The 13,008-nt window shown below is 38.6% G+C and overlaps 1 protein-coding gene across 2 annotated transcripts; it reads left to right on the forward strand.

Moving 5' to 3' along the window:
- The first annotated feature begins 980 nt into the window (after window positions 1-980).
- Window positions 981-12,028, forward strand: LOC131258358 (early nodulin-93-like). Of its 2 annotated transcripts, none has more exons than XM_058259639.1 (4): window positions 981-1,205; window positions 3,028-3,089; window positions 5,123-5,198; window positions 11,825-12,028. In XM_058259639.1, exons 1-4 carry the CDS (start codon window positions 1,097-1,099, stop codon window positions 11,887-11,889), a joined length of 312 nt encoding a protein of 103 aa, XP_058115622.1. In that variant the 5' UTR covers window positions 981-1,096; the 3' UTR covers window positions 11,890-12,028. The 2 variants fall into 2 exon arrangements, with proteins under 2 accessions (XP_058115622.1, XP_058115615.1); XM_058259632.1 differs by having other exon boundaries at window positions 1,000-1,205; window positions 11,798-12,028.
- Window positions 12,029-13,008: the final 980 nt, after the last annotated feature.

The raw sequence follows: 13,008 nt of genomic DNA on the forward strand, positions 1-13,008 counted from the left end.
CGTTCAGATTAGAAACCCATGGCACGTGTGCAAAGGTGCGCACGTGCGTAGGTGCGCAGGGGAGCATGACTCTATATATATATATATATATTGAGTTAGCTTGTTAGCACACACCCATGTTAGTACACACACTCCATGTTAGCCAAACCCGCTAGGGATCGATACCAAGACTTCAAGTGTTGAAACTAGGTAGCTCCACTTAGTCTGCCAGTTGAGATATGTATCTGGGTATTTTATATACACACACACGCATATATATATATATATATATATATATAGAGAGAGAGAGAGAGAGAGAGAGAGAGAGAGAGAGAGAGATTTGTAGATTATCTTCCAATAGTTACAAGGATTCAAAATAAAAGAAAAAAAATGAAGAAGAAGATAAACATCTTTATTTTTCTCTTTATATTACTGTTACTAGGGTTGAAAATTGTTATGTATTGGGATATTGTCAAACCTTAATGTTATGTTTGAATTAGTATGGCTAAATCCGCAAGCCACTAAATAATTTGTTTATTATAAAAATTGACTATAAACTTTTTTGAGTGGGATATATATTACATAAAAAAATTTATATATCTTTTAATCATTAAAAAAAAAAAAAATACCACTCAAACTTTGTTACAACTGAATACCTAAATATACACTAATATCTACTATAAATTGTAAACAGATTCAAAGTTATCCAAATATTCACACAAACAACTATTTTCTTATAATTAAATTATAGCTTACTGTCAAATAAAATAGTATGCAAACACTTCCCAGAGGTTATAATTTAATGACTTTACAGGCATCCAAATGACACGTGCGCACGAGTAAAGGTATTGTACTTTACTCCCGGTCAACCGCAAGCGCAAGAGCAGCTCTTCCGGAGCTCCCTTTGTTTTTTTTTTTACCGGACAAGGGTATGCGCACTGCGCAACAAGCGTACGGGTGTGAATGGGCCGAGTCGGGCCTAATCAGAAGTTTGTATAGGACCAGCCGGACATACCGGACCGAAACAGTTCAAAATCCGTGGGCGAGACCTACACGAACAAGGCTCTTGTATAAAATTACAAAGAGAGATTCTTCACGGAATCACATACAGAAAGAAATGGGTTTTCCCTCGGAAATGAGAGACGCTTGGGCAAACAGAAGGAAATCCATCTTGATTGCTTCCCCTGAAGAAGAGAGGATCCTCAATGCAAAGCGCTGCCAAGAAGGTAATCAAAACCCAACTCCAATTTCAACTCAATTTCTTCGTTTGATGTAATTCGGTTTCCTTTTTATGGGTTTTATTGTCTTTGGTATGATTCCAATAACCCATTTTCTTCATTCGGTTTAAACCACAAACCCACTTCATTTTTTCATCCTGCTTCGATTAGTTTATCTTGTGGTGTGCTTTTATTTTTAGAGGTACCGTTGTCTTTGGTAGGATTCAAAGAACCGACTTCAATTTTCATTTGATTTCGAGTAATTATTGTTGTAATTCGATTTTGTTTTCATGGGTATTATTGCCATTGATCTGATTCAAGGAACCCTCTTTTTTCTTTTCTTTTTTGTTTCTTTTTTGTTTGTTTGATTGATTGATCAAAGCCCATATCGTTTTTGTTGTCACTTGTAATTTGATTTTCTTTCAAGAGGCATGCTCCGATGCGCCTCGGGTGCACTCAAGGTTTAGGTGCATCCGGGTGCTTTTTGAACATGTGGACAGTCCAATGATTTATCTGGACTGTTCATTAGCTTCAGTCGATTCTTCGTGGGCCACTGTGAAAATTTCTCACTGATCAGATGACTTTTCCCATCTATCAGTGGCCAACAAAATGGATGGTCTGGATCATGTACAAACACAATAAAGTCGAATTATCAATATGTATAGTTGATAATTTTTGGAATATTATGATCCTCCCATCTATGTAGCTTTTCAATGATCAACCTTGAAGGTTGGTCAAACCCAATGGAGGGGCTAGATGGATGATTGGGGTGTCCAAGTTGTTAAAAGTCAGGGGTGCACACACTTGAGCATTTCTCATCTTCTTATAGCTATTTTTATCATTGGTATCATCCAAATAGCTTCCTTTTTTGTTTTCCTTCAGTTTGATTTATACCCACTGGATCAGAGAATCAATGACCAACAAAGTGGATGGTCCAGATTACGTACAGAAAATAAAGTAGAATAATCAATTCATATGATCCATTCAGTAGAGTCCACCTTGGATGGCATATTATCCAACGAACCATTTTGATTAGATGGATGAAACCTTCCCATCGGTGGCTTGGAAGGCTGATGGTTACAAAAATAGGCCAATTTTTGGAATACTAGGATCCTTGCGTCTGTGTAGCCTTTCATTATGGCCATGAAGAGTTAGTGAGACCTAATGGGTGGTCCAGATGGATGGTTGGAGTATCCACATTGCAAAAAACTCAGGGTTGCACTCGAGCATTACTCTTCCTTATATAGCCATTTTAATCTTTGGTATTATCCAAATTCCATATATATATGTATATAATTTGAACCAACGTTTGTTACAGAGGTTTGATAGGTGGGGGTATTATCATCTTTGGTAATAATTCAACGAACCCATCTTCAGTACTCCAAATAACTTAGATTTGGGCCCACTTCTTTTCCTTTATAAATTTTTTTGGTTAGTTGGATTTTTTTTATTTTATTTTTTTATTGGTTAAGTTTTGGTGTATAGACCTAACGAGGTTTGGGCGAATGGTCTTCACCATAGGTTTGCTCCCTATAGGTGAGGGTTCGATTCCCTCCTTGGCTTTACCCGATACACGTGGTTGTGGGTGATTGTGTGTATCCGCAGGGATTAGTCTCACTTCAAAAAAGAGGTGGGGACACCCTGTGTCTTCAAAAAAATAAAATAAAAATGTTTTGTTGTATAGAATGCAGTGAAGAGTCTGGATTTGATTGCTTAGAAGATCATTTCTCCTTTTCTTCCTTAATATCTATTGCATATTTATGTATTTATTTGAATTTTTATTCTTGGTATTTTTTTTTCCTGATTGTTTATTTTATTCTTTGGTTTGCAGAGGGGGTCCGTGCTGGGTTGAAGGCTGCTTCCATTGCATGTGTTGTTAGCGCAGTGCCAACAGTATGCCACTTCCATTTTATTTTATTTCTTTCTTTAGTGGATTTCAGGTTTTATTTTTATTTATTATACAATTTGCGGGTACAAGAACCGCACTAGTTAGGACTGAGTTGGTTCAAGCTAAAGGCTTTATAAAAGGGCAAGGGAAGGCCGAAAAGGACATGGGTAGAGGTAGTAAGAAAAGACTTGATGACCTATGGTTTCATTGATTATATGGTTCTTGATAGAGTGAAATGGCGAATAGGATTTGTGCAGCCAATCCCATTTAGTTGGGATAAGGCTTAGATGGTGGTGGTGGAATGATGGTGATGATACAATTTTGGATAGAAAGGTTGTTTGATTTGGGTTTCTGGATTCTAATTTTGACTGGGCTGCGAATCATGATATCAATGTGCATTTTGGAATTGGGTTTGACTTGTTTTTTACAGCTAGCAATTGTACAATCTCATACATTAACATAACCATTTGTTTCATATATTGTGGCCGCCTGATGAATTGACCAACCTGAGTTTCTGGCTATGGCATCAACATGGTGGGGCCAAAATTATGGACAGATTGGATATTCACCATGTGTGCCAGCTTAGCATGCATTCTGACTTGTTAGATGTGGACAGGCTATACAAGCCTATGGGATGATCTCAACCCAGTCATGCCTTGAGGAATCCAAGTTTAATCTAGTTTGATTAGCTAACATCTCTTCTTTAATCACTAATGGATGATCTTAATCTAGGCCTCTCTTGAGGATTTTTTTTTTGGACCTCTATAAGATAACTATAAGACCAACCATGATTTATGGGATAGAATGTTGGGCAGTTAAGGAACAACATGTTAATAGGATGTGTAGCTGAAGTGAGGATCTTGAGATGGATGAGTGGCAAGATGAGGAAGGATATAATTAGAAATGAATGTATTCGATGGAACTTAGGAGTAGCACTAATGGTTAATAAAATGAGGGAAAGTAGACTTAGATGGTTCGGTCATGTACAACGGAGACCAAGAATTGTGCCGGTTAGGAGTGAGTTGGTACAAGTTGAAGGCGCTAACCAGTGTTTTAAATATCGACGATATCGGCCGATATATCCCACGATATTTCTTGTATCCCACCTATGCGATATAAAACGCACAGGTAGTGGGATGTATCTCACATGTTCGATCTAGTGAGCATTTTTTATTTTCGATTATTATTATTATTTTTTTTGTAAATCATATTAAATCAATGTCAAATTGTTTTCATGTTTCGCATGAAAAATCATGGATTGGGATCTTTGATTTTGAGACTTGGAGAAGGACCAAGTTGTGGAAAATTGAAAAAAAAAATATTCCCAATTTCCCACAAATCAGTTGCAATCTTTGTGTCCAAACATAAAATCAAACATGTATATAACCTAATTTAGTGATTCTTCTTTTTTTTGTTGAATGTATTGCTTGTGTTTCCACACGTCTTCTGACATTTATAAATTATACGAATAAACTTTGAATATACTTGCATAATTTTAATTAGATAATGCATAGATTAGGGCCTCATACAAAGAAAACCTATTATGTGCACTTGTTTTTTTATAATGTTTTGATTTTTAAGTGTGTATTGATGTCTTTTTCAACAATCACTGAAATTTCATTGAAAAAATCGACCAATTTCTAATGTTTCCAACAACAGCGATACATTACGCAATACAATTGATATATCCCATTCGATAACCAATACGTATCCGTATCCCAAGGGTGCGATACGTAACGTGATACCGATATTTCGAACACTGACGCTAACAAGTAACAAGGCAAGGGAAAGGCCCAAAAGGACTTAGATGGAGGTAGGAAGAAAAGACTTGATGACATGTGGTCTAATTGAGGGTATGGCGCTTATAGAGCAGAATGGCAGAACAAGATTCATGTAGCCGACCCCTATTAATTGGGATAAGGTTGAGATGATGATGATGATGATTTCTCCTGTTTGTAAATAATATTTCATGTTTCCACATCATGTGCTTTCTCGTTTTCTCATGTTCTATCCTTTTTCTTTATGCTTCATCCATCAGTTGATCGGTGTTCGAGTCATACCTTGGGCAAAGGCTAACCTTAATTACACTGCACAGGCGCTCATCATATCAGCAGGTAATCTCAAAATTGATATCAAAAGTAGACCATGCATTCATCTGCCATTTTCATTTGGGGATTTATAAGTCATTTTAGACATAAACTGCCTGCACTTTCATCTTAATTTCAATGATTTCATCTTAGATACGAACATGTTGAAATTTTCTTTTTTCTAATCATCGATTTCCCATGATTGATTTTTATTAGGGCCTCATTTTGACAAGTTAAAAAGCGTGATTGTAAAACATTTAGCTGTCGAAGATAACACATGGTCTCAGTGTCATAGCATTAGAACTTACAAATTTCATCCATCTTGCTTGGAATGCAGTCTTTAAAGAATATGATAGATGTGGATTCCAGTTTGTAGTTTCTAATTTTTGGGCTGATGCATCCCATATAGCTAGTAATTGGATACAGAGGGTTAGTACAGTTTGACTGGAAGTTGTTTGTTGAAGTTTAGATTCTTACGACTCCTTTCGGTTAAGATTGAGGATGGCCATCTTAATTTGATATTAATTCCATTTTATTGGAAGGCTAAAGTAAATTGGACATCCCAGTATTCTAATAATGAAACACGAGGGTCAAGCCCATAGGCTTGCCTAGTAGGAAGTCTTATGAATATATAATGACTTTATTGAGTGTGTAAATTTTTATCAACTCCTTCCTACACATCTTTATCAAGTGGCATAATCAAATATACACCGTAATTAGACTTTATTAGCGGCTGACAACAGGAAAATTGCCTTTCAAAGGTATGTTGTAATTGCACAGTGGAGAATGGTTGATTTCAAATCAGGGGATGATGGACTAAACGATCTCTAATCGGTGTGTTTCTTGGCTCATTGGAAAGCTTGTTCAATCATCTTTCATGCACAATTGAGTTTACTCCGATCCAATCAATATTGAGAGAGATCGGGTTCAATTATTGAAACTACACAAAGCTGATCGAAAAGGCAATATAGGCCACACCATTGAGAGCTTTAGGGTCATGCTTGGTGGGTTAAATGGTTTCAATGGTCATGATTTATAGTTAGATGGAAAGCTCATTCAATTAATTATTTTTCAAACGAGCCCAAAAACACCTCAAATGGATCAATATTGGGGGAGATACTTGTTTTTTTGAGATTGCGTAGTGTTGCCTGCAAATGGCGTTGTAAGCTAAGATGGGCCATTAAATCTTTAACCAATTAGACAGTGCCACGTGGCACTTCGGGGAGTGGGATACAACTGTTGTCTCAACCCCATGAGTGGGGTACAATTGTTATTTGGGATTAAGTGGACCAATCACGGTGTGATATGTGGCATAAAGGTCCTCTTGGTTGCATATATAAGCCACATCATACTCGTTTGAAAGGGCCATCCCCCCATCCACACCCCCCCCCCCCCCACACACACACACACCAATTCCCTCTCTCTCCTCTCTTTCTATCTCAAATTTGAGATCATTCGAATTCAATTATAAATTATCTGAATTCTCCATCTCTCTCATCTTTTGGATTGAGCCGTATCATCTCATTTGAAAGGGCATCACACCCCCCCCAATTCTCTCATTCTCTCTCTCCTCTCTTTCTATCTCATATTTGAGATCATTCGAATTCAACACTAAATTATCTGAGTTCTCCATCTGAATTTTCCTCAATTGCTGCTAACTGCGAATCATGAAGTTCTTCAACAGCAGATCATGAAGTTCTTCAACAACAGATCATGAGCTCCTTTAGCAGCTGATCGTGATCTCCTTCAATAACTGATTGTGATCTCTACTACTACTGATCTTCAGTTGCTCCTCTTCATCTTCATCTGCTATCAAATTGCCATTCATAGCAGATTGCTGATCATTTGATTCATTTCGCTGATTTTCCTCTCCAGATCAGATCGTTGATCGTTGATCATTCAGATGTGTAGATCACTGATCATTTAGATCAGCCAATGCTGTTCAATTTGGATCTCAATTTAATTCATTTTTAGAACTGAGTTTAGTTTATTTTCAGATCCGATGACAGCTCATTTTCATACTGATTATAGTTCATTTTTAGATATGAGTTTAGGTTATTTTGAATATATAGTGACTTAATCAATACACATCGAAACAGCTCTCATCTTGAATGGCTTCTTTATGAGTGAAAATCGAAGCAAATGCATGACACTTGGTCCCTTGAGGTCACAGTGACAGGACATCCTGTTGAGGAGGATGAGTCAGATCTACCACTCTTCTCATGCCACACAACTCGGGTGGCCAAAGCCACAAACTTGAGGGGCTTGGGATATAAGAGAATTCACTTCATGATTACCTGCAATGCCTTTTCTAGATATGAGGCTCTTAACATATGGAGGTGTCAGGTGAAGACTTGAGCATAGTTTGTGAGAAGCACTGGAGGAATTAGGGGAAACTGTCCTCCATGGGTTCAATTGTGGCTTAAAGGAGGCTGGAGCAATCTTCACAAAAGCTCTTGTATGGAGGATGTTATAAGCTCAGAGGCTTTAAAGAACGGCCTTTGGTGTGACAACCTTAGTTATAGTGAACATCTTGGTTGTTGTAGAAACTCTGGCACACAAATGTTTTCATGCTTCAGGACCATGAGTGATGGTGAAGTCAGCCGCCGATTAAAGCAAGAAATTGGTTAGACGCTGTGTGGTCTTCCTTTCCAGGCTCTCTTGGCTTCACGAACAATTACCTGCAAAACAATAAACCAATATTCTCCGATAGGCTAAGGCAAGAGAGATTTCGTGTGCGTACACACCATGTTCGTAGATGAACTTTCTTGAGTTTTGCCTTAGAGATGAAGGGGGGAATGTCCTGTCAGGAGTCACCTATTTAGCGCTGCGTGCGATGCTGAAGAGCGTTTCAATGATATGCACTCTAAGTGTATTGGCAATGTAGAAGAATGCCTGTGAAGAGGGAGATCTCTGAAGCTCTGGTACTATGAGCAGAACTAGGGATTCTGGGTTTAATCCCCAGTGGAGCCACCTCTTTGTTTACATCGATTTGGCGATCGGTATTGATTTGCATAGGCATTCATAGATCATTCACAAAACATTGCTACATCCAAATGCTTTTATTAAGTCTTTTAGTAGGATGGGTTCTTATTACATCCTAGGCCATGATATATCACACGCCCGTAATTACGTTCCAGGGGAAATACCATGGATTATAAGACAAAGCTCAAGGGAGCTATGAATGAATGTGCATTATGCAAATGATCCATGCTATGCGAGTGAGTTTAAGCTATTTAGATCTCATCCTTGGGACATCTTTGATTATGCAAAGGGTGCTGAATCTTGGGGAGGTGGCATTCCAATAGCTTACCAATGCATCAGTAGGTCAAATCCAAAAAGTGAAGGAACCCATCTTTGGAAGGTCTCTAATCGTGGTCTAGCCATATAGGGCTAATGCACCTCAAAGGAGAGATAAACTAGCTATACACAAGGGAGACAGACTAGCTATGCAATGGAGATACAACAATATAAATAGAGAGATATTATATGGAGAACATCATATAGAGAAATGTCATGTGTATCAATACAGTGTTTTCAAATGGACTGTATCAGATATCAAATAAATCGTTATGTATATCTGCTATTGATCAAACAAAGGAATATTATTTGATACAACACAATAGACTGCATTGCAATGGATTGCTTTGTAATAGCCAGCATTGCAGCATCTAAGATAATATAGCATCAATTCAAATATTATAGCAGTAATTCAAATAACATGGCAATTATTATTCAAATGGAGCAACTATAGCAGTGTATGGAATCAACAATATAGTACGAAAATCAGCAATCTAGCTGTGTGTGGACAGCAATCTAGCAATTCAATGGATATCAAATGGGCAGCATTTTGTAGCTGAGAATGGTCTTCAACTAAGCAGCAGCTGATAGCTAAAATGGATAGCAAATAAGCAGCAGATGATAGCTGAAATGGACAACAAATAAGCAGCAGATTATCAATATGTCCAGCAATCAGTTAATTAAAAAAACTATGATCAGGTAAATCTGCTATCATCAGCCATTGAAATGAACTGTAATCAGCTCTTAAAATGAACGGTGATTGGCTGTTAAAATGAACTGCAATTGGCCAAGGAAATGAGCTGCAATCGGCCAAGGAACTGAGCTGCAATCAGCTATGGAACTGAGCTGCAATCAACTTAGAAATGAGCTGCAATCAGCTGTAGAAATGAGCTACAGTCAGCTATGGAAATGTGATCAGATCTGCTATGGGAATGAGCTGTAATCAAGCATGAAAGTGAACTATGATCAGGCGATGAAAATGGACTGTAATCAGGCCGTGAAAGTGACTGTGATCTGCATCCGTTATAGGTTGTGACTTGTAACTGCTATAGGCCGTGATCTGTCTGCTATATGCTGTGATCAGCATCTGTAAATGGACAAGGATCTACACCTCTCAATTATCAGCGATCTACATCTCTGAACTGAATAGTTATATGAACTGGATTGTGATCAATGCCTGCTATGGACTGTGATCAGCACCTCAAAGGGACAACGATCTGCACTTCAAAGGAACGATCATCAAATAGCAGTTGGAGAAGAAGAAAAGTAGATGAAGAAGAAGAAGATCAAATGAAGATGAAGATAAGCAAATGAAGATGAGTTGAAGATCAACTGTAGATCAGCAGTTGAAGATGAGTTGAAGATCATCAATCGACAATTGAAAAACTAGACAATGATCTGCAATTGGATTTGTTAATCTTGATGTTGTTTATAGAGGCAATCAAGGGGACCCCATGCCACATGATACACCCTGATTGGTCCACTTAATCTAAAATGATAGTTGTACCCCACTCAAGGGGTTGGAGTGATAGCTGCATCCCCACTCACCGCGGTTCTATTGGTTAAGATCGAATGGTTCATCTCAGCGTACATCATCATTTGCAGGCAGTACTGCATAGTCCCAGGAAAACATGTGTGTCTCAGAATAGATACTTCTGCGCTGTCCAATTATAACTTTCCCGATTTTCTCAGTGGCTATCATTTGTCAGCTAGTGATAGGTCTTTTCTTTCTTGCCAGTAACTAGCATATGGGATTTTGCGCCTAACAACCAAGTGTATTCATCTTATTGTTCAAAGAGGCTTTTGTTATGTTGCCCATACTTCGTAAGGATGCTGCTTTGATATTTTGGGTTCAAAATCCACAGTCGAGTAATGCATATGGAATTTGACCCACCTTTTCTTGATTTTTAATCACTTAGACAGGTGTGGCATCAGTGCCCGTTGTTTCTACTTTTGGCTATACAATAGTACAACTTTGTACTATTGCATTACCCAAAAGTAGAAAAGATGGGTGCGTTTATCAGTTAAAGTGGGCAGCGATAATCTTATTCCAACTAGCTGCATGAAGCCTTTTCTGCCATTCCACTCTATCAACGACCACAGCCTCAGTAAATGGTAAATATACTAATAAAAGAAAACCCATCTTATGCAAGCTAAAATGGTTGCAATCAAGGTATGTCATGGCCACAAAATTTCCACTTGCAATGGGGTGTTGGGCATGGTAGAGGTGTCATTATAAGCTTCAAAGTGTCCAAATCACATGGAGGGAGGCATGGCAGAATGTGATGGCATTGTAAACTAAAATTCATGGTAAATGGCATCCAGTTTGCAAGAGATAAGTCTACAAATGGTTTAAGCAGATTGTACCTTTCCTGGAAGTTGAGTTATTTTAACTTCATGTACATGATCTTTTATTTTTATTTTTTTATTTTTTATTTATACATCGACGGAATATTTTGTAAATTTGGAAGGAGGTAAGTTACGGTCCACTATGATGTTGTAGATGTTCGTACTAGTTGTAGCACGGGACACCATTCCACTGATAAGATAATCCCGAAAGTATGCTTCTAGCGGCAACATTCACTGCTAAATTTGTGCCATCATTGACTTTATATTCAACAAATCGCCTCTGAAAAGAAGGAAAGAAATAGGTGATGTAAGAAATTCTAGAATATAGAATGCCATCGTTAGATATGATTTTTAGTGATTCATGTTGAAATACCTCGTTCATTTTTCATTCTGAACTATTTGGTCATGGAAACACAAAATACATGTGGCCCATAGCATCTTGCTCTCTGGAGTGGGGGCAACAACATTTGCATGGAGGGATATGCTAGAATTACCAACATCACACCCAATCCATGGGCCATGTGGTTCATGTGCCCTATGCTAAGATTGCTCATTCCATGGCCCTGTAAATCACATCAAGTGATCTTGGCAGTTCAAATGAGGACTTCTGTCCATTGACAGTGAACCATTGGCCAACTTTCTGTAAGCATCCCTTCTTTCCCTTAAAATTCCTCCAACCAAATGATGAGGGTCATCCAACCGGTGTGATTTTGGGCAATGCCTGTGATGGCCCATCAATGATGCTTTGCCACATGAGCAGTCTAGAAATTGCGCACGTGTCACATTTACCCAATGGAGTGATGTGATTGCATTCCTCGTTTAGACAAGTCATTTGTCACTACCCTTCTAGATGCTCTCATTTTGTCTTAATTATGTAATTGTAGATCTAAAATTTCATCCTGATCTGCTACCAGTTTGACAAATCTAACTGTCTTTAAACTGTCATTTTTTTTTTTCACTTGCCCAACGAGGAACAGCTTCAATTTCTGCCTACTTCATTGTAGCTGATAAAACTATTCTAGAGAGTGCGAGGAAAAACAGCTTTGAGAATTACAAGAAAGAAGCTTGATTGGTTAGAGGCTGCATAAGACGGAGCTCCCATTTCCCGTGGAATGACTTGGACCATTTGCTAATGTTGGTTAGTCATAAAGCATGCAAGCGTTTTGCTTTGGCAATGTTCATAGCCATTGCATTTTGTTTCATATCAGATGTTTTTTTTTTTTTTGAAAACATAGGGTGTCCCCACCTCTTTTTTTGAAGTGAGACTAATTCCTACAGAGACACGCAATCACCCCCAACCACATGTATCGGGTAAAGCCAAGGAGGGGAATCGAACCCTCACCTATAGGGAGCAAACCTATGGTGAAAGACCATTCGCCCAAACCTCGTTGGGTGATTGCGTGTTTCATATCAGATGTCGAACTCATTTCCTATGCTTCTCTTGTAGTAGTACGATTGTGTTGCCTGTTTTTCAAGCCTTTGTTTCCATAATATAATGTGGACTTGAGTTGTCTGGACTTGACTGTGTGTTTGCCCTTTTCCTCCATTCCAGTACAAGATGATTTTTGTGTGTTTTGTATTCTGCAACACTATTCGTGGAAGAGTCATCACACGGAGAACTGATCAATACAGACCATAGTTCAAGAACCCAAAAACTCAGCTCAACTACACCCCATATCTAGTCGAATCGAGTAAAAAACCGCGCTGATTTCCCATTTAGGTGTTATTTGGTAAAATCTGAACTAGTGAGTAATTTTGCTGTAAAAATCCCTCTATTAAAACTAGCTGTACCTGACTAGTCCTGATTTTTCACAGGCTTGTAAAGGCAAGACCCGAACTTGAGACCTGATTTCTTAATGGGCCTGTAAACAACGCCCGGACCCGTTAAAATCAGATTGGTGGTTCCATGGGGCACCAGTGGGTCCCATTGTACTGTGGACAGTAGGGGGTGCTCCGTATACATGGTAGAAGAATGCTGAATGCCCTTGAGAGGGAAGCAGATGGCGACCTGCCCTTTGCATGGACAGACTCGGTCCAGGCAAGGGCTTTATGGGGCTCACCATGATGTATGGATTTTATCCACGCCATCCATCCATTTTGCCAGATCATTTTAGCGAATGAGCCCAAAAATGAGACAGATCTAACGCTCAAGTGGACCACACCAGAGGAAGCAGCGGTGATAATGACG

Source organism: Magnolia sinica, chromosome 1, assembly GCF_029962835.1.
Source record: "Magnolia sinica isolate HGM2019 chromosome 1, MsV1, whole genome shotgun sequence".
In the NCBI taxonomy this organism is placed as follows: Eukaryota; Viridiplantae; Streptophyta; class Magnoliopsida; order Magnoliales; family Magnoliaceae; genus Magnolia; species Magnolia sinica.

Coding starts and splice junctions, on each gene's coding strand:
- LOC131258358 (XM_058259632.1), top strand. CDS start 1,097: ATGGGTTTTCCCTCGGAAATGAGAGACGCTTGGGCAAACAGAAGGAAA. Junction 3,090..5,122: donor TTGTTAGCGCAGTGCCAACA/GTATGCCACTTC, acceptor TTCATCCATCAG/TTGATCGGTGTTCGAGTCAT. Junction 5,199..11,797: donor GGCGCTCATCATATCAGCAG/GTAATCTCAAAA, acceptor AACGAGGAACAG/CTTCAATTTCTGCCTACTTC.